Here is a 21,632-nt window from a genome sequence, read left to right as displayed (position 1 = left end):
TTAATGGAGTGAGACTTCAGTTGAGGTCCCACCGGGTGTGCCAAAAATGAAAGCACCTGTAGCATGAAAAGTGTGCCATGCTCTCTATTGTCAGTGCTCCTCAATGCAATATGCATGAAACCTCACTCCAAGAAAATGAAAACACTATAGAACAATGGAACAAGCAAACTCAAAAGACACAACAACAAACTCAAAACTCAATGGAACTTGAGTAACTCATGTAACCAGTACAGACTCTAGCTGGAAGCACACTCAGCTCCAAGCCCAAGACTCACAGATACAATGGGGGTATCGAGGCTCCAATGTGCAGGGAGAGTGCAGATGTGTGGAGTTAGACACAAGACAAAGACACTAGCCTCATAGGCAGTCTAGGAAGCCTACGACGACTAGAACCAACTACACATGTATACAATCATAAAGAGCAACCAACGGCTAGCGAAATATCCCTGAAAGTCCAGCTACGTCTGTCTCCGAACTGTGGTGTGGTGAACTGGCCCCGCTGTCCACTAGACCACCACCCGTGTCCCTGCCATGTGTCGCTGCCCAAGCGAGAGTCCGTTCATTGTGAACCCAAGACCAACTGTAACTACCTGTCCTGTGCAAGTAACTGTAGCCCTGCTACACAAAGCAATGGTGTTTCACACAAGCAGGCCACAAACAGTACCAGGATATGGCAACCACTTCAAGGGTAGGGGACACTTTGTTAAAGTATCCAAGAAGGCTAACTACATTGGCCCATTAAACAATTTCCCCAACAGTCCTGACAAGCAAGAAACACTCAACATCTCAAAAGATGGCTTGCAGAGATAGCTTGAACTAAAAAGCTAACTATGAATCAGTGAGTGAGAAAGAACAGTCTGACAATAAAAAGAGGCCGCAAGCGCGTAATGTTGAGGTTCTTTTTGCTCCAATGGATGCCAGCCACCTGCACTACATGCCCAATCCACTCCATGTTCCACTGCCTAAGTGAAAGTAGTATGGCTTCTAGCTCCCATAATTTCTCCAAAGAAAACCCACATAATCAAGTTGCAAAAATTTTCGGCTATTTTCAGCTGGAGCAACAAAACGATTCCAGGTTTGAAAACATGATATTTGTCATTATGAGAAACTCTAAGAACGAACTACAGAGACGGGAGAAAGAGGGCAGCCAATGGCAGTTAAATTTCTGTTATCTGGCAGTGTAGAAAACTGTTCAGTCGAGAATCCACCCTAAACCTTGAGAACTGTCTGCTGCCCTGCAAATACTCAGTATCTATCCAGTCACAATCTCCTCGTGATTATGCTCCTTTAAGAGACTTTGCCAACAACAACATGTAGGCAATGGCTCTCATGCAGTTCATGAAGGGAAACTTTTACTGCTAAATCTAAGTTTAAGCTAAAGTGAGAGGGCTGAACACAAGAAGGCTTCAAATACCTAAGTACTCTAACGACTGCATGCTCATGGTGATCCACCCGAAACAGAATTCCCAGAGTAGCTCTCATGCAACAACATGAGAGCTACTCATGTTGTTGGCAAAGTCTCCTATAAGGGACTTTGCCAACAACAACATGTAAGCAACGGCTCTCATGCAATTCATGAAGGGAAACTTTTACTGCTAAATGTAAGTTTAAGCCAAAGCAAGAGGGCTGAACACAAGAAGGCTTCAAATACCAAAGTACTACAACTGCAGCTCAGGGTGATCTACCGAAACCAGAATTCACAAAGTAGCACAACAACAAGGGTCCTCCCAACGACCGGTTGCAACCCCTCATTCTTTCTTGATGGCCTGCCCTATCTGTAATTTGCTTTTGTCTTTTGCAGGTTCATATTTTCGCTTCAACTAAACAAGAAAGAAAACAACATCCAAACGAAACCGAAATATAGAATCTTGGGCTCAGGCGTGTCTGGACACTCTTACAAAGAGGCATCACCAACTAAACACCCTAAAGGGTATGTGCAAATACAAGGGCTTTTTCTCTCAGCTGTAATGTTAATAATCAGAACATAAAAGTATACTGCAAACTGTGATAAAGATTGAAAAGACATACTCGTTTTCTTAGGCCAAAACGTTGTTGAAGCTCAAGAATTCTTTCAATAATTGGTGCAGAATGCATTGACTCTGGATCTGGCTTTCTGCCAACCTTAGGCTGTCGCCAAAAGCAGAATTATCACAGCAACGTTCAGCTTCTCTTGTCATTATTGAATCAATATTCACAAACAAGACAGTTAAGTGACACTCTCCTTTAGGAACACCATATTATTCAGCACTAGAAGGAAATTCAGCTGCTGCCCCCTTTCCCCTTTCTTTTACAGAAAAAACATAGCACACTTCCTTGTATAGAATGACCTAAAATCAATCAATTTGGTGGCAGTGCAGCGTGCCTGCACAATGCTGGAACCTATGCCTCTACAGATCTACAGTAGGGTATTAGGAGCCACAGGAAGAAGAGGAGGTTATGGGAGCTATTCTCAATGGGGGTTTGCCAGCAGGAATGGTTACATGGGGTATATGCCCAACTTCAAATGAGCGTCACATATTTAAAAAAGTTGACTTGCTGATACTAGTGGCATTCCCATCACTTCCATCAAATTTTTTGCCACATAAACAGGAAATCAATGGGCCTCTAGGGTGAACATGGCAAAAACCATCCTTGAAGCCATTGATTACACAAATACCCTTAGAATCAATCTGTGTCCATGCCTTATTCATGCTTCTACTTGTACCAGTTGCCTATCTTAAGAATAGAGAGAGCTTCAACTAGACTAGGATAAACAACCCAAAAGCAACGGCAAAATGGAAGAGTTGGTCAGTTGGTAAAACATGTTTAAACATTCAAGAACCAGCAGAAACACCGCCATCACTATACATTACAACAATAGCTACACAAAACCTTGGTCTTATCACTTCAAATCTGAACTTTTCCAAAACGATATTGATTAGATGCACTAGATCAAAAACACAAATTCGTGGATTGCCTTGAAGGAGCACTGCTGTAGTTTTTCTCGTTCTAACAGAGCTTTTAGCTCTGCCAGTTTTCTGTAAACTTCAGTTCGAGGTCTTGCCAACGTCTGCAACCTGTCCTGCAAAAATTTCTTCATGGGTGACTTGGGAAATACCTAAAGCTTGAGCCCTATCAAAAGCGATAATGTTGCAGAGGTAGAAATTAAGGAAAAATATATGCTTTAACTTACTTCCTCCATAGTATTATTTTCATGGCAGGAAACACAGTTTAAGGATAAATATTACCTCACACCGTTCTTTTGCGACTCCTTTGCTTCTTTTGTGCCTTTGTGTTTTATTGACCTATTTTGTCAAACGAAGATTTTGTCCACGCGTGCACACACATAAAAACACACATTTGGGGCGAAACTAAATCTGCATTAATTATAATTAAGTACAAGACATAACCACCCAAAATGGGTGGTGTGTGCACAAACACATGCAAACACACACAGGTTTTTGTGGGTGAGAGTAAATTTGCATTAGTTACAATAAGATACAATACATAGCCACCCAATATGGGTGAGCTATGTAAGAGGGCTAGGAACTGTCATAGCAGAGCTAGAACTGCTGAATTGAAATTTCTCCCAAATGGGAACAGTCACGAAGAGACTGAAGCAGCCGAGTGAAAAAGTAAAGGTAGGGCAAAACTAAAGGTATCACGAAGCACCCATGATGAAATGGATGCTGACAATGATTGCGTTTTATTATATATAGCCCAAAGGGCCAAAAACCGCAACCAAACCATCATGAAAATTCTAAATGAGCAGAGTACATGTATGGGTAGGGCAAGACAGAAGAATTGCTGCCACGACAAGATGCCTCCTGAAGATGATTGCGTGTATGATGAAAAGTCAAAAGGGCCCCGCACTGCACTGGAGTTCAAAAATGTTTGTACTCTGGTAGTGCAGGACTCAATCAGCCAAAAATCTCAAGAGTTCCGAAATGGTGACGAGGAAATGATATTGCCTAGCAACTTTAACATAAAGAAAAAACAATGTGTCGGTGTGCCAAAAAGAACCCAACAGCAAGCACACCAATGAGACAATGTCAAAAGAAAATCCTCTGTTTGAGAGGCAGCTTGAACTTCCAAGTCTTTTGTATGATACTATCTACCGACAAATAGGCGTGCAAATGCCATAACCGATTGACATGCTCTAAAATCTAGGGTGGGGGAGTGAGCAAGCAATATGCACTGGAAATGGTAAGTGCACCAAAACCAGAGGAGTAACCCAAACGATTAAAACTTTGGCCAAAAATTGCATACCCAAATGCCATTTCTGAACAACCACAAAAATAGAAGGAACCATACCATCTGCAGTAACCACATCATCAGCATGACATATAGCAATTGCTGAGAGATGATATGCTTTCCCTCTATAAGCCAAAGCCAATGGTTGTGGAAAGGCTCTACTCCAATGCATGCTCTGAGAGCGCAGCGAATTGTCGATGTGTGGCGGTCACCCAAACCAATGAAGTGAGGGCAATATTGGCTCCCACTCCAAAATCTAAATGACAAGGTGTATGACCGTAAGCCATAGTTACAAGGAATGGCAGTTTTCAGGTCTCCGTTCCCCATTCCCATTCCAACTTCCCGTTCCGAATTTCCATTTTTTGCGTTTCAGACGTGGGTATCCGTAACAGGGAATGGCATTTCATGCCTGTTCCGCATTCCGATTTCCCGTTCTGGGTAACTATGCCATAAGCATGTCCATAGATGAGATTCATATGGTAGAGTGACCAATGACCATAAGCACGAACTCTCATTTATCCACACAAGGCTAACATCTTTGGTCCAACCTCAAGGTCCCAGTTGTCAAAGAAAAGTAGGCAAGAGAGAGGCCTTCTGAGCAAGCATGTGATAATCGACATCGAGAATATTGAGGCCTTCATGGAGCGCACAAAATCTCTTTGAATCAAAACCAGAACCTTGCGATTAGACAAAGTTCGCTAGAAACTTTGACGGCCTCGGACAAACAGATCAATGTGCTTTGCATTCCACGTCAATAACAGATTGGACATCCACAGACAAACATGCAATGGCGAAGTGAAAAGTTACTAGAAGTTAATCTTGCAGTCAAGATAAGTCAAAACCAACCCACTAGATCTCATAAACATCCCAACCAAAGGGGTAACCGAGATCATAGCAGCCAGATACAGGATGGGCTGTATAATGCGTTGAAGTATAATAGGTGTGAGGACCCCGAATAAAACACATGGTTTTTTATCATAAAATGTACTTGCATGGCCCTAAGTATTAGTTGATATGATATATGCATTATAGCTATATGGCATAACACAAAAAGTTATATCAGTTTCAACTTTCAACGTTTACTTACCAAAGTATCGAGATTCATAGCTTAAAAAGTTCATACTAAAACTTCAATTCAAAGAGACAGGAGCAAGCAAACCTCTTGCCATCAATTAAAAATAATAGAGCTCACTTTTAAATCCGAAGGGCCTGTCTATAACTTTCTAAGGCTCAAAAAGACGCACGCGTCTTTTATCAATGCTACGAACCATACGTGAAGAAAACGTCATGTATTTTAAATATAATATGTGTAGCACAGCTACTATGATCGCAATTCCAAACCAACTGGCCATGAGGAACAATTTAATCAAACCAAGGATGTAAATGCGAACCACAACAGAAAGGAGGCAATGTAACCGGTTGGCACCATGTGCCAGGTGGTGATTAACCGAGCCAGGATGTCACGTCACCACCTGCGACATACCTCCCACTTAAAGAGGAGTAATCATTCACAATTACACCTGTCAAAAACCGAACTAAAGAAAACATATCAATAGTCACTAGCTCAAGCATCAATGCTTTTAGAGATGGCATACAAAACACGGATGCAGCTTATGTAAACACTGTAGTATCACATGAACTGTGCACAATGGGTCCTTGGATATTATCCAATAGTTCTATTTAACCATCAAAACAGGTCCTAGGATGACATCCAACCGTTAACCCGAGTCGAAACTATGGATCTTAGATGGAACCCAACCATCGAAACAAGTCCTTGGTTGACATCTGATCGTTAAGCCATGGGTTGAGAAAGACGGGTTATGCGGGTTAGAAGAGCATGCAGGACAGGTCAAGAAACGGTGTAACATAGGTCTAACTCCACAAGGTGGATCTTGACAGTTCCAAGTTCCAACAAGTCCAAATAAGTTCAAACAAAGTCAAACAGGTTCAAGCAGATTCTCCTCGCCAGTTGTTCGGACTAGGGAACCTCTTGTAGTGCATTGTTTGTTGGATGAGGTTTTCTTGCGGACCACTCTAGAGTCTAGAGCAAGGTCCCACTCCACAAGTGATCAGATTTAAATGCCCTCTCGGCTATGCTTGGAGACTTGGTTTGTTTTGACATGAACTACCGTGGGGAGTGCTTTGACTACTTTTTCACAAAGCATCTTGCCGATTAGAGACAAATGTTGCACCATCTGGGATCAAAGCCCATATTTTCTTGGTGCCAATTGGGGGAGATGAGGCTATGGATTCCTTTGTTGGCTTCTCCTTCCCACTATCGGACAAGTTCACTCTCAAATTCTAAACCAAACAGGTATTTCTCCTCTTATCAGCGGAGATCGATCTCCATATCCTCATGCACATGCTCTAAGAGCTCCATATCCTGCCATATCAAACAAGTTCACTCTCAGATTCTAAACCAAACAGGTATTTCTCCACTTATCCATAGTAGCGGAGATCGATCTCCATATCCTTGTGCACATGCTATAAGAGCTCCATACCCTGTCAGATCCTTGTATGCCCATCTTAATTGGCTCAAGAATGCACTTTACTTTGTCATTTGTGAAAAACTAAGAAGAGTAGCAAGACACAAAAATTGTTTTTTTTTTTGCAAAAACCTAATTTGTTGTTGAGAACCCTAAATTTTGAAGATGGTAAAAAATGAAACCTTTTTGCGTCAATGCATAGGGCTCATTGAGAGGGCAATGCTGAAAACCCATCCTACCAAGGTATTCACACTCTCTAACCCGCGAGCTAAATCCCTATAAATCTCTAACCTAAAGAACTCTAAACGATACCAAAATCACTACGCAAGGTGAACAAGCAATGGGGAATCTTTTGGTGAAGTCAAAACTCAAAATAGGCATTCGGTTGTCTACATAGGCTACGCACACACTATGATAGCAACTCACCAAAATCACATAATCTATGTTTTTAGACATGTCTACTTGACGGAATGATCACAAATATGCACTTGAACCCAAAAATACTAAATGCCAACTACAAAACAAAACAAAAATGCTCGTAGGTGAGCACATTCATTGGGTCATTGCAAAAATCACAATTTGGATCATATGAGCCTTTTTGCACAAAATTCGATATGTCTAGGTCATTGATGTTCCCTAGACTCTATTTTTTTTATTTGGTCACATATGAAAGTGATTTGGATAATCAAAGGTGCCACAAATTGAATGATGTGGCGTGACATTGGACAAAAGAGAGGGGATAGACTCGACTAGGAATGGCAACGATCACAAGGACCAAAAGCTAAGGACAGTGGCCTGAAAATCCCACCATAAACCGCGGCGGATTTTCCACAGTAAAACATAGGTCACGTATGGCAGTAGACATGGTAGGTGTTTTTAGTGCCAGATTTTGAACAATTTGACTTTTGAAGCTTTTGGGATCAGTTTTTGAAAGCAATTGACTTTTGGAGCTTTTTAGCCATGTAAAAGCAAGAGGCCAAGGACCTATAAAAGAGATGCCTTGTGCGAGATCTAGGTAACCAATTGGATGCTAGACTCGTACTAGAAGTTGTATCTTGCGAAGATCAATATAAAGAAATACCTTAAGAGGCCTAGTTAGGGGCCGGTGCATCTGTTATTGGAACTCCGCCACTCCATGTCTCATCTCAAGTGTGGTATTCTCTTTTTAGTTCAAGTGTTCAAGTGCTAAGGTTGTTCTTTTCAATTGGCATGTGGTGCCCTCATAATTACATTGTCAGAGCATCAGCCATTTGCTTTTCTGACAAACAAACCGATCCTTCATCAACCTACAATTAGAAGCTATGCAGTGGAAAAAAGAAGAAACAACAACCCAAAGAGGAAACAAAGCAGAAGAAGTTCATTTTTGCTCTAAAAATCCCAAAATGCTTTTTTATGTTCCAGAAACCTCTAAAAAAACTCTTCAACGGATGAGATTTTGAATATGCCACAAAAGTAAATGTTGATCCTCTCAACGAGCTCTACGCATTGATGCAAACAAATATTGATTCCGATGTCACAAACTGCTGACGCGTCAAGCCATTGAAGAATGGAGCCAACTTGCAAATCCCGGCCGAGGAGCCTAAACCCTAAGAGAAGATTATGAAGACTTGCTTTGTGGCCTTATTTTTAAAGAAGTTTCCACCAACTTATAGGACCCCGTCCAATGGGGCTCAAGTGACACAAGAAGTTAAAATAAAAGGACACACACACACACACACACACACACACACACACACACACACAAATCGCGTGGAGACATGGCAGCAGTATGGACTTCTGCGAATTGCGTTGCTGATGTGGCAGTTGTACGGACTTCCACGAATTGCGTTGTTGACGTGGCAGGTGTACGTATTTTCGTAATTCGCACTAACAGCTTTTGGGCCAGATGCTTTTAGAACTTGAAGCTTTTCATGTAACCGCTTTTCATGGCCAAGGGGCTTTAAATATGTGCCATGGGGTCAGTCTCTGGCACGTCTCCGCGTGGGAGGTGCAGAGGACAAAGTACCGGCTTATACTAAGTTGAAGCAATATAAAGAAACACCGAAAGGGGCGCCAACTTGGGGCGAGTGTTCTCTTGGGGTGGAATTCTGCCACTCCCCGTCTAGTGTGTTGTGTATCTCTTTCAGTTTACTGTTATTTGAAGTGCTTAAAGTTGTTCAGTCTATTATTTTCCGTTGGCACGTCGTGCCCCCTCCCTGTTACATCCAACCACTTGAAAAATCAGGGTTTTCAACAGCAAATCAGAGTTTCTATAGAAAATTTAAGGACATGTGGAATTAATGTTTTTGGATTTTCTTGTTATTTGTTTGCAGATAAGAGGTAGTGGGACAGAGGAAGATGGATTCACAAGCATTTGGAAGCACGGGGATGGAGATCCACACTTAAGGAACGAGAAGAGCCACTTGTTTCAAATTTTGTTTGGGAATATTGTTAGAACTTGTCTGAACTTTTTTTTCCCCCAAGAAAAGATCCTTCCATTAGTTAAAAAACTGCCCAAAGGGCTACAATCTGCCCCTACTAGAGAGGGCTACATCAGTATGGGGAGACTCTCCCAATGAAAAAACAAGATATGTACAATGAAGGCTAGATCAGGAAATGGGGGGAGGAAATAGCCACACTGGTCGACAATACTATACCATTTCGGCGCAGCAAATACATGGTGAAGAACGGTCCTGGACGCCAGGGACGCCAGAAGACCTCGTGGTGCTCCCTCATGCGGTCGGAGCTGCCCTGAAGTCTCTCAAAATGGCCCCTGAGTGTATAGACTAGCTCCAACCAGATGTCGCTAGCAATCTCTGTCAGAGGAATAGGGCGAGCCTTGGAGATGGGACACCAACAGGCTCGCCAAATAAACCATATTGTCAAGCAATAGGCTCCCAACACCACTCTCTCAGTGCTCCACTCCTGAGGGATAAGCTCCACGGCAAGCTGGAGTGTAGGACGACCCTCTTGGATCACTATCATCCTGCTGACTAAAGCCATCTCAAAACGAAGTGTAGGGTCCGTGAGTGTGGACCACACTACAACCCCCCAGGTGTACTGGCTGGCTGTAGACGGTGCAGGCATCAGCCGAAGAATCCGTAGCCAAACCTGTTGTGCTATGGTGCAGTCCCATAGATAGTGACGTTGGGTCTCAAGTGGGTATTCACAAGCAGCATAGACTCCCGAGAAGCCGTTGTGCACCAACCAACTCCCAACTGCAGTAGCTCGATGCGCAACTGGCTACTGAAACATGGTGACTCTTCTCGGCTCTCTGTTGTCCCATGGGCGCTTCCAAAACCTTGCCAAGAACTCAGACGTGAGCCCCACATCCTGCCAATGAATCGTTGCCGCAGGACGAACCTCTCTCTATGTTGTCCGTATGTGTCGGCCAAGCTGAGCAATGTACTAGAAAAAGGGGGTCCCCGGGTGATCAGTTGAAGCAAAGGGGTCTCACCAAAACCATCCCCTTGGGTCCCACTGCAGCCATGTCCCGTGTCCAAGGGTGACTCTCCCAAGCCCAGAGTCGCCAGTGTCCTGACTCCAGGTCGGTCGGTCGGGTCAAGGTCTATGACACAAGTCCTCCCATTGATGCCCACCACTCGAATCCTCTGAAAACAGCACTCAATCACCTTTGGTGCCTCGACAGTTTTTAAGACGACCCTCTCCTTGAATATCAATGAACCTACAAGAACCTGTGTCTGAGCAGGCCCTTTTACAATGAGGACCTCCAGTCGTGTGAAGTCCCCCATCCAACGGGGAGCTGTCGACTCTAGAGGGGTGAGTCACTCCGTTGGTATAGCCTGTGCAATATTCTAACACATGCTCTGCGCCCCCCTCATGCCCCAAAGCTGAATACTCTGCATCTCCTCAGAATCTCCTGTGAACTGTAGCCGATCCCCAAGAGAGCGGGCTGGCCCCTCTGCCATGGGACCTCAAGAAACATGAGGTCTGCTACCAACCATGTGGCCTGGCTGGGTGCAAACCATATGGTTCCAAACAAGTGGTTGTCTCAAGCGCTCCTCGGTGCATGTGGGCTGATTCTGCTCAAGGCCATTTCGCAACTGCTTCCACGCCCTAAGTAGGCTCGCTGCAAAGCGGTCCTCCCAGCTCCTACTCAGGCCTACTCTGCGCATCTCTCTGAAAATCCATCATATGGAAGGGCTCCATGGGCCGCCCGTCCGAGGGACTCGAGCACAAATCGGATGTAGCAACAGCCCCTTCCAGGGCTCCACCCTTGGAAGAAGACCTCTAATCACAAGCTTCCCAAGAAGGGCTCTACTCTGTCATGTTGGGTCAATGATCCTCAACCCTCCCTGAGAGCAAGGTAAAGTAATGACCTGCCAGGAGACTTTGGCCCGAGCTGACTGTGTATCTCGCCCTGAACACAAAAAGTTCATGATCACCCTCTCCAATTGGCTAATGCAAGAGCTCGAAAAAATCCAGCAAGACGTAATGTACCACATAGCAGCCAAGAGCACCTGGTTGGCCAATACAACCCTGCCAGCAAGACAAAGCAGCGTCCTAATGGAGAGGAGGAGAGGAGCTATCTGCTGCTCTGGGGTCAGGTCCAAACCAATCTGACGACCAAAATATCGTACGGGTGTCCCTAGGGGGATCCACTTAAAACCCTCTTCACGCGACCAATCAGGCGTGGGAGCACTACCAACCCAAAAAGCCATTGTCTTTCTCCAATTGACCAATGCTCCGACACACAACAGAACACCTCAAGAGCCTGCTCACACATGTGCAAGTTTGCCTCTCGGCCCTCCAAATACACGCCTGAGTCGTCTGCAAAATCGGCTTCCAAGAGCTCCTCTCCCCTAACAGGCAACTCCAGTCCCCGCCGACCAACCTCCTGTGAAGTCAAAAATCTGCTCATCGCCTGTGCATAGAAGAGAAACAAGAAGGGAGCAAGAGGACAACTCTGTCTAACCGACCTCGTGAGCATGAAACGGTACCCTCTTCCTCCTACCAAAAGCACGTGACTGTGAGCACACCTGTAGAGAGTTGAGACTCCCCTAATCCAAGCATCTGAAAACCCCATACGTCGCAGAGTGCCCTCAAGGAAATCCTAGTCAACTCTAGTCTCTGTCATACGCCTACTCAAAATCAAGAAGTACCACTAGATCCTCTCCTCTAAGGCGTGCAAGGGCACTCGCCTCCCAGAAAGTGAAGATGTTGTCAAGGATCGTGCACTCCCTGACAAAGCCTGTTTGTGTCTCATGTATGATGCTCTCTAGCAGTGGCTGGATCCTCAAACTCAAAGCCTTTGCTAAGATTTTGTATGCTGAGTCGAGAATGGTGATAGGTCGCAACTGCCGAATCTCGTCCAAGGATCCTCCCTCCTTGGGGATAAGAAAGATCAAGCCCTCACTCATACTGTCCGGCATCTCACCAGTATGCAAAATGTGTTGATAAGCGCTACACACGTCAAGACCAAGCATCTCCCAATACTCCAAAAAGAAACTGGGAGTCAAACCATCCTCCCCTAGGCAGCTACCCTGAGGCCCTCGTGCAACTCCTCTAGCTAGAGAGGCATCTCAAGCCTTTGGCGCATCTCCTTAGAGACTAAGCAAGGCATTTGTGCCCACATCTGCTCTTTGCATGCATCTCGACGCTGAAACTCCAATTGACCCATCTGGCCTCCTCAATTGGCTAACATTGGTGCACGCATGTTGAGGGCCCACTCTCAAAAAACTCGCCAATTACGCCGCCGCCTATCTAGGTCCAATGAGATGCCTGACGGTGGAAGGCAAACCCGTGCCGCCGCTCCTCAATGGTAATCATCTCCTGCCGAGCCTGCTGCATCTGCTCCTCCATCAAGGGGCTACCAAGGTGAGGCTCCTGCATCCGCTACAAAGAAGCAATGCCCCATCGCATAAAATAGGCCACCTCATGCCTGCGGGGTAGCCCATCCCCACCTTGCCTCCTTTTTCTTCACTGTTGCCCCGTCGGGTGTCCCTTTTCCTCTCCTCCACTCAAAAGGTCAACTCCCCTCTCTCCCCTCTTGTAATTACTTTATTCTCCATGTCACCTCTCACTTTTTTTCATCAACCCATCTCTCTCTCTTAGTCTCTCTCTCATGAGACTGCTGTTCTGGCACATATACACACAGCCAGACAAGTGGGGCCCACAGTCACATGGCCTATGTAGATAATGATTTCTTCATTTCTAAATTCTAGAATTTCTCCCCCCTCCTCCCCTATATAAAGAGGGGTCACCATCACACTAAGGACACACACCATCACCAAAGAGTACACTATGCACTGTGTGCGCCTAGTGCACACACACACACCCACCATCACCATCACCGAAATCACCATGCTCGTCTTGAGCATGATCTCTACACCCTTGGGCTATGGAAGATGAAGGGAAACTAAATCAAGGATGATGGCCATAACCCTCGTGCGAGTCTTCGCCATCAACTCCCACCTATCCGCCATGTGCTCTACCACGCTCTCCCTTCTCATTCCCCTACCCTATGCTCCCCATTTCATCGTCTTATTCTCTAAATAAAGCTTGAGGTTTTGTGAGTATGTTTTCTTGCAATGTTTTGCCCATGTGAGGTGTGCGGAATCGCCACCTAGTCTTGTGTTTGGAGTGAGCTTGTGTATGTGTGAAGGGTGTGCGGATTCGCCATCCTTTTGTGGTGCCTAAGTACTAAGCCACTATACCCCCTCCCTCACTCTCTCTCTCTCTCTCTCTCTCTCTCTCTCTCTCTCTCTCTCTCTCTCTCTCACTTGATCTCATTCCCTTTCCTCTTCATCATTACTCCCAAGCATCCATCTCTCTTGGATCAAAACTTTGTTATGGTGGTGTGTTGTTTGCGTCCTAGCCGCTGAAGCTAGGTGGTGCCCCTTGTTTGCTTTACCATGACAGGCTCGAGGCGTGCCATTCGGTCCCCGGTGTTTTAGAGGCCGTCGGGGTTCGGGGTTCGCTTTGCTCCCGTCATTTGGTGCCCCCACTGAGGATCTTTTCATGAAACCCTTCAGTTTACAAGACTGAAACCCCTAAACTATTGTGAATCGATGAATGGCTAGCAGGATTTGCTAATTGGACGACAGAAGAAGAAGAGCTCCAAGCACAACTAGACGAACTCCGCATCTCCATCGAAGCTCGAGTGCCAGGCGTAACGGTAATCGATTTGCAGTGGGAGAGTCAACCAACACACCAAACCCAGTGGATATACATAGGCCAAGTGCCAAGAAGAAGAAGAGAAGGTCGAAACCATGTCCGCAACCTACAACCAACCCACAACAACAAAATGGAAGGAGCTCTACACAATAGAGAATCAACACTATTCTACTTTGAGAATCGGGTAACTCAAGTCACCGAGGTAATTATCACAGTCAGTTTTCAAGTCGCACCTGATGCTGCAGCACAGATAACGGAATCATTGGCTCACACTCTCACTAGAGAAACTAGGGATCTACTGAGTTTGTTTCAGGAAAGAACACCACCCTCTCCCACAAGCTTGGACAGTGACTAAGCACCTCTAAGCTTCACATGAATCGGTACAACCTACCTCAAGACAGATCACACATACCAACACGTGTATGCTCAATCAAGGTAATACTGGATTTGAAGGCTCACTACCAGCACGTCATTGACACCACGCTGGGTGGGGAGCGATTTTTTGAGGTTCTGGCATTATATCAACCATTTGTCCTACCTTTGGTATAAGGCAATGTACCGTTTGAAGTTTTAATCTATGTCCTAGTATAAGAGGGTATACACGCCTCCTTGTAAAGAAGAAAAAAAACTTTTGCAAGTTAAGCAGTGTGTCTTTCTAGCTCTCTCTCAGTAATCATGGCAAGTGTAGCATTTCCAACATTTAAAGCGAAGAAGGGGGAGGATTTGGTAACAGACTTCCTAAATGACTTTGAAGTAGCATGTGTAGTGAGCAACAAAGATACGGATGAATCCCGGGTTAGAATCTTTAAGCATCTCATGAAGCTAGAAGCTAGATCATGGTACAATGCACTTCCACAAGCAACCAAGGATGACTGGGAACCCTTAAAAACCGCTTTTAAGAGGCGCTTTGGGGGAGGTACCACTTCAGAAAAGTTGTGGGACAAGTTGAGAGACTTGAAGCAGGAGGGTCTTTTAGAATATACCACCTATGAGTCCAAATTTGTGGATTTGTGGGAACGGTGGGTTGAGTCACTGGCAGGGGGGGAAGCTGCACCCGATTTCCTAAAAAAAGATCGGTTCACGCATGGCTTATGGCCGCTTCTCAAGGAGAAGGTGAAAGGTAGATTCCCGGCTACGTACGAGTTAGCCGTTGAGATTGCTCGCCTTAAGGACAAGAAGCTGCGAATGAAAGCCAAAGAAACCGAGTCAACAAAAACAGCAACATCACGTCGACCGGCAACTACGACAACCACCATTCCACCACCACCACCGGCTCTTGGGGTAAGAGATGACCAACAAGATATGTTGGCCCATATTACTGACCAACTACAGAATTTGTCTGTCCACTTAATACAACAAGGGAGGAGTCAAGAAAGAGATCAAGACCCTGGAAGAGCACGACGACAAAACAGGGAGTATCATTGCTACAACTGCAGAGAAGACGGTCACGGTATGTACTACTATCCCAAACCACGACAAAACTATAATAGAGGAGGTAGGAGGAACCAATTGTCACCCCCTAGAGAAAGAACACCCCCACCCCGAGCACCAACCCCACCAACACAAATTCTACGTCCACCTCAGACACCACTAAACAAGCATCCATTCCACCTCTTCCACCAGCCCCACCACCTGATCGCCCTGTAAACATCAAAAGGCTAGAAGAGAAAGGAAAAGCCGTAGTAGTGGATCCACCCAGAGCAAAGGAGAGGGACAAGGGTAAGGAGAAGGTAACCTTTTTAGAACCACTTGAGGCCATGACTATGAAAAGAGCTAGGAGGGAGAAGGCTACACAATCAGATGATGAGAGAAGCATGAGAGGAGAAACTAGCAAGAGGCCATCCAGGCCACGACGGAAATTGGGCATCACCGACTTCCAGCTAGGGGAAAGTTCTAAGCTCTATGATCTAACATTGGATGTGGCAGAGCAAGGACCGAAGATTACATGGCCACAGCTGCTACATCTTGTACCTAAAGTAAGGCGACAATGGTCTAAAATGGTAAGTACAAGACGCTCCAAAACAAAGGTAGCCGGAGCAATTTCGGGATGCAACATGGATGACATCCTTCCAATTGTCGACGTAAACATAAAAGGAAAGAGGGTTGGAAACACCTACATTGATGGAGGTGCACAAATCTGTGTAATGAGCGAAGCTATGATGCTTCGATTAGGGTTCGAGGTTGACAGGCCTTCTCCATGCAAGGCAAAGATGGCAAACAACGCAAAAGTAAAGTGTGTAGGTGTGGTAAGTGCCGTGAAAATCAAAGCTTTCAACACTGAGGTAGAGGTAGATGTTTTTGTAATGCCTACTAAGGGGGAGGGCTATCCACTAATTTTGGGAAGGCCATGGTTGACGGCCATGAAGGCAAAACAGGACTGGGGTACTGGCCTTCTACGCATAACCGGTAAGAAAGGGGAGACAATCTACTACGACATGAGGATTGGCAAGCAGAAGCAAATGAATCTGGAAACATCGGCAGATGAAACCACTAACGAATCTTCCAGTTCTGAGGAGGAGACCACATCCATCGACGAAAGTGACAGTTCCATTGATGTGATGGGTATCATTATGAAGGATCCACAAAGGGTAAGCACAACTGGTGATCCATCACCAAAAGGGCAACCCAATGAAGAGGAGAGCAAATCACCTGGCCTAGGAGGAAGTAGGTTGAAGGGTATGTTGTCTACGGAATTAACACTTGAGGAGAAAGATAGTTTTTTGCAAATGTTGATGGGATTTCCTAACCTGTTCATTGACAACTATGAAAGAATCACAGGCATTACAGTGGTGGAACATCATATTAAGCTGAAGGAAGGGGTAAAACCAGTTGTGCAAAAGCTACGACGACTGGGGGTCATGCAAGAAAAGGCACTCTTGGTCGAGGTAAGGAAACTGCTGGAGGCGGGATTCATCTATCCTGTAGAAAACTCAGAATGGGTGTCACCCGTAGTGGTGACGCCTAAAAAGAATGGTGAGTGGAGGGTCTGTGTTGACTACAAACCACTAAATGCAGCTACAAAGAGAGACCACTTTCCTCTCCCTTTCTTGGATGAAATTCTGAATGAAGTAGCGGGTTTTGAATGCTATACCGTCTGTGATGGTTATTCTGAATACTTTCAAATACGCATAGCCTTGGAAGATCAGCTAAAAACCACTTTTATCACGCCATGGGGTTGTTTTGCATACAGGGTTATGCCATTTGGTCTCACAAATGCACCTGCCACATTCCAAAGATATGTCACATGTTTTTCAACCGTTCTTTGGAACATCCATAAGAGTGTTCATTGATGATTTTTGTATATATAGCTCCAGTATTTCACATTTAGAAAAGGTAACTGAAGGTTTGGCCAGGTTGCAGAGCCTAGGTGGGCAATTAAATGTGGATAAATGCAACATTGGGGAGAGTAAAGTCATTCTACTAGGCCATGAAATTTCAGCAAAAGGTATCAACGCCGACCCAAGTAAGGTGTCCGCACTCATAGCCCTACCTTCACCAACGACCGCACGTCAACTGGTCTCTTTTCTACAGAAGGTGAGGTACTTAAGTAGATTCATACATCTACTATCACAACTTGTTCTACCACTGCAACAACTCACTCAAAGATCAACTTTCACTTGGGACGAGGAAAGCGAACATCACTACAACAAGGTAAAGGAGGTCTTAGCCACTCTGCCAACTATCTCACCACCTAAGTGGGATGGAAAATTCTATGTCACCTCAAGTGTTGGTGATGACTCATTGGGGGCTGTGCTACTCCAAAAGGATACGGCGACATCTTTCATGAGGCCAATCTACTTCTCTAGTCGAATGATGACAACAGGAGAGAAAGGTTTCACCCATGTGGAACACTTAGTCCTAGCTCTTAGATTTGCAACTACAAAGTTTAGGTCATATTTGCTGCCTAAGCAATTTGTGATTCTAACCACGGATGAAATATTTCCCTATGTTGTACAACACATGGATGTGTCTGTTAGAATTACTAAATGGCTAGTTCGTCTGCAAGAGTTTGACTACACGGTACAGGTAGAAAGCACGACAAGGGCAAGTTTGGGGGGACTCATGACCTACCAAATCTTTGAAAGGAAGGAGAAGCAATCTAAGAAAGGAGAAGTCCGATTATCTCCAGTACCACTGATGGTAGAAGGAGCATACTCTCTCTACTTTGATGGAGCCTACAAGCGAGCGTCTGACAAAGCAGCTGCAGGCATAGTGGTCTTTGATGACAAAGGGACAAAGGTATTTTCGTTGGGCCAATTGTTAGATTCACATTCTAACAATGAAGCTAAGTATGCAACAATAACCAAGGGTCTACAATGGTGCGTCTCGCAAGGTGTACAACGCCTTAATGTATTTGGGGATGCTCTACTTCTGGTAAGGCAAGTAAATGGAGCATGGACATGCAAGAATCCTAGTTTAAGGACTCACTTAAGTGGTGTAAAAACCTTGTTGGGTAAGTTTGAAGAAGTTCAAATACACCATATCCCAAGGGCTCAAAACCAAGAAGCAGATGCCCTAACAAGTGAAAGACTAAAGGAAGTGGTGGTTGGAGCAATAAAACTAAAGCTCCCTCTATTTTAAGGCAGTGATGCCTTACCTGACATCATGCATTTTTTGGAAACAGGGGAATGCCCATCAGATTTAACAAAGGGACAGAAGCAATGGCTGACGCGGAAGGCCACAAGGTATCGACTCATCAATGATGATTTGTACTGTAAGGGTAAGGACCAAATACTCAGGAAGGTCCCTCTCTCACGAAATCACGGGAGTAATTGCTAGTTGTCACGACGGGGTTTGTGGTGGTCACTTTGCCCTAGACATAACAAGTAGGAAAATCTTGCAGGCAGGCTTCATATGGCCTAGCCTCAACCGTGATGTACACCATTGGTGCAAAACGTGTAAGTTGTGTCAAAAGGCCGGCACTAGGTCACTTATGCCTGAACCACAGACACCTATTCTCTCATATGGCCCATTTGAAAAATGGGGTATCGATGCCATTGGGCCATTACCTAGGGCCAACTCAGGAAAATTCTACATTATCATGGGAGTCGATTACATGACTAGATGGGCAGAGGCTACAGCCACCACTAGAATCACAGCGGTAGAGGTAGCTAAATTTATCTATGAGCACATATGCTGTAGGTTTGGCACACCTTTAGAGATCATCTCTGATAGAGGGCCAGGTTTCAGAGCAGACTTGGTAGGAGAATTAATGCAGAAACTGGGCATTACAAGGAGGCACTCTTCACCATATTACCCTCAATGTAATGGCCTAGTTGAAAAGGTAAATGGAATGGTTTCTAAAATTATTACCAAGCAGGTAAACAATCATCCCGGAGACTGGGATAAGTATCTACTATCAGCTTTATGGGCCTACAGAACTTCATTTCGTACATCCTTGGGATTCACACCGTATCATCTAGTATTTGGTAAGGAAGCAATCTTGCCCATTGAAGTGCAACTACAAAATCTCAGAGTAATGGCAAGCCAACTTCAACAACCCAACATGCATTTGAGAGATCACATCATCAACTTGGAAAGACTGCAACTGGACAGAGAAGAAGCAATAAATTATTATGCAGCACAAGCAGAGCATAGACGGCTTAGCTTTAACGAGCATCTCCGGAAAAAAGAATTGAAGAAAGGAATGTTGGTGCTCCGCTACGACAATCGCTTCGACACGCGCAAGGATAAGAAACTCCTGCTCCGATGGGAAGGCCCTTTCATCATCAGGAAAAAGTATGCCAATGGAAGCTACCAGCTTATGGAGGCTGATGGAAAACTTCATAAAACCAGGGTAAATGGTTGGCGACTTAAACCTTATTTTCTTCGATTTGACCACGCTCCACCAATTGACATTCCAGATGAGGACACACCATCATCCGCCACCTCCGACGATAATGATCAAACAGATGAGCTAGAGACATGAATACCTCTAGCCAAAAGGGGAGGGCTAATGATGGGGGCTTTTCACAAGCCAAGCTCCCATACCCCTCTTCTCTCGTCCCCACCCCATGAAAACCCCCTCTTAGGGAGGGAGTGATAAAAGGCATTGAAAAAAGTAAGAAAAAAATAAAGTATGATTATGTAAATATATAAAAAAGGTAAAATAGGCCACCTCATGCCTACGGGGTAGCCCATCCCCACTTTGCCTCCTTTTTCTTCACTGTTGCCCCGCCGAGTGTCCCTTTTCCTCTCCTCCACTCAAAAGGTCAACTCCCCTCTTGTAATTACTTTATTCTCCATGTCACCTCTCACTTTTTTTCATCAACCCATCTCTCTCTCTTAGTCTCTCTCTCATGAGACTGCTGTTCTGGCACATATACACACAGCCAGACAAGTGGGGCCCATAGTCACATGGCCTATGTAGAAAATGATTTCTTCATTTCTAAATTCTAAAATTTCTCCCCCCTCCTCCCCTATATAAAGAGGGGTCACCATCACACTAAGGACACACACCATCACCAAAGAGTACACTATGCACTGTGTGTGCCTAGTGCACACACACACACCCACACCATCACCATCACCGCAATCACCATGCTCGTCTTGAGCATGATCTCTACACCCTTGGGCTATGGAAGATGAAGGGAAACTAAATCAAGGATGATGGCCATAACCCTCGTGCGAGTTTTCGCCATCAACTCCCACCTATCCGCCATGTGCTCTACCACGCTCTCCCTTCTCATTCCCCTACCCTATGCTCCCCATTTCATCGCCTTATTCTCTAAATAAAGCTTGAGGTTTTGTGAGTATGTTTTCTTGCAATGTTTTGTCCATGTGAGGTGTGCGGAATCGCCACTTAGTCTTGTGTTTGGAGTGAGCTTGTGTATGTGTGAAGGGTGTGCGGATTCGCCATCCTTTTGTGGTGCCTAAGTACTAAGCCGCTATACCCCCTCCCTCTCTCTCTCTCTCTCTCTCTCTCTCTCTCTCTCACTTGATCTCATTCCCTTTCCTCTTCATCATTACTCCCAAGCATCCATCTCTCTTGGATGAAAACTTTGTTATGGTGGTGTGTTGTTTGCGTCCTAGCCGCTGAAGCTAGGTGGTGCCCCCTATTTGCTTTACCATGACAGGCTCGAGGCGCGCCATTCGGTCCCCGGTGTTTTAGAGGCCGTCGGGGTTCAGGGTTCGCTTTGCTCCCGTCACTGCTAAAATGCAAACTGATCCTCCCATGTCACAAATGTGATCACTAGCGTAAAAGCGATCTATCCTAGATAGATGCACGCCCCCTACTCTGCGGTCAGATTTAGAGAAAGAGAGGTTGTCTGAGGGGCCATCTGAAATCTTCAAGGTCATACATAAACATTCCCAAGCTGCTAACTGAGCCCCATGAACCGTAGCATGGCTGCCTCAAATCTTGTCCAAGGGGTCCTCCACAATGTTGAATGTGTGATGGTGCATGCTAGAGATTAAATTGTCTAGTGGTGATGGTCTTTGGCATATATGCAAGAAGTCAATGTGTACTCAAAAATCGGATTGAAATTTCGTAAGCGTAATCATGGCCGATTTTCTCTATAGGGATAGTATATCACAACTTGGATGACGTGGCATAACAACTTTGGATGGAAGACAAGGGACCCAGAAAGGCACTGAGCAAAAGGACCAAAAGCTAAGGACCGTGGCCCGAAAATCCGACCATAAATTGTGACGGATTTTCCACCGTAAAACCTGGGTAGCATGGTGTGGCAAGTGCTTTTGGCACCAAATTGTGTAAGTTATGACTTTAGAAGCTTTTAGGATCGTTTTTGAAAACAAGTGAATTTTATGGTTTTCTAGCCGTGTAAAAGCAAGAGG

The 21,632-nt window shown here is 45.1% G+C and overlaps 1 protein-coding gene across 15 annotated transcripts in view; it reads right to left on the bottom strand.

The window, feature by feature from the left end:
* LOC147433833 (uncharacterized) overlaps nucleotides 1-21,632 on the bottom strand; it is a 154,441-nt gene that overhangs the window by 87,724 nt on the left and 45,085 nt on the right. For 11 of the 15 annotated variants that reach the window (XR_015185312.1, XR_015185313.1, XR_015185311.1 and 8 more), the window contains exons 3-5: nucleotides 3,228-3,284; nucleotides 2,957-3,061; nucleotides 2,029-2,127 (exon numbers count right to left, since the gene is read on the bottom strand). The exons of 1 other annotated variant lie outside the window; for it this stretch is intronic. Coding sequence is in view for 11 of the 14 variants with exons in the window: in XM_086490465.1 (XP_086346591.1) it covers nucleotides 2,029-2,127; nucleotides 2,957-3,061; nucleotides 3,228-3,284 (261 nt within the window). In the remaining 3 variants the exon portion in view is untranslated. The remainder of the gene's footprint in view (nucleotides 1-2,028; nucleotides 2,128-2,956; nucleotides 3,062-3,227; nucleotides 3,285-21,632) is intronic. 3 more of the 15 variants (XM_086490457.1, XM_086490454.1, XM_086490460.1) reach the window with 3 other exon arrangements.

This window comes from Adiantum capillus-veneris, chromosome 19, assembly GCF_014529385.1.
Source record: "Adiantum capillus-veneris isolate H3 chromosome 19, ASM1452938v2, whole genome shotgun sequence".
In the NCBI taxonomy this organism is placed as follows: domain Eukaryota; kingdom Viridiplantae; phylum Streptophyta; class Polypodiopsida; order Polypodiales; family Pteridaceae; genus Adiantum; species Adiantum capillus-veneris.
This window is presented reverse-complemented; position numbering and strand designations above follow the sequence as displayed.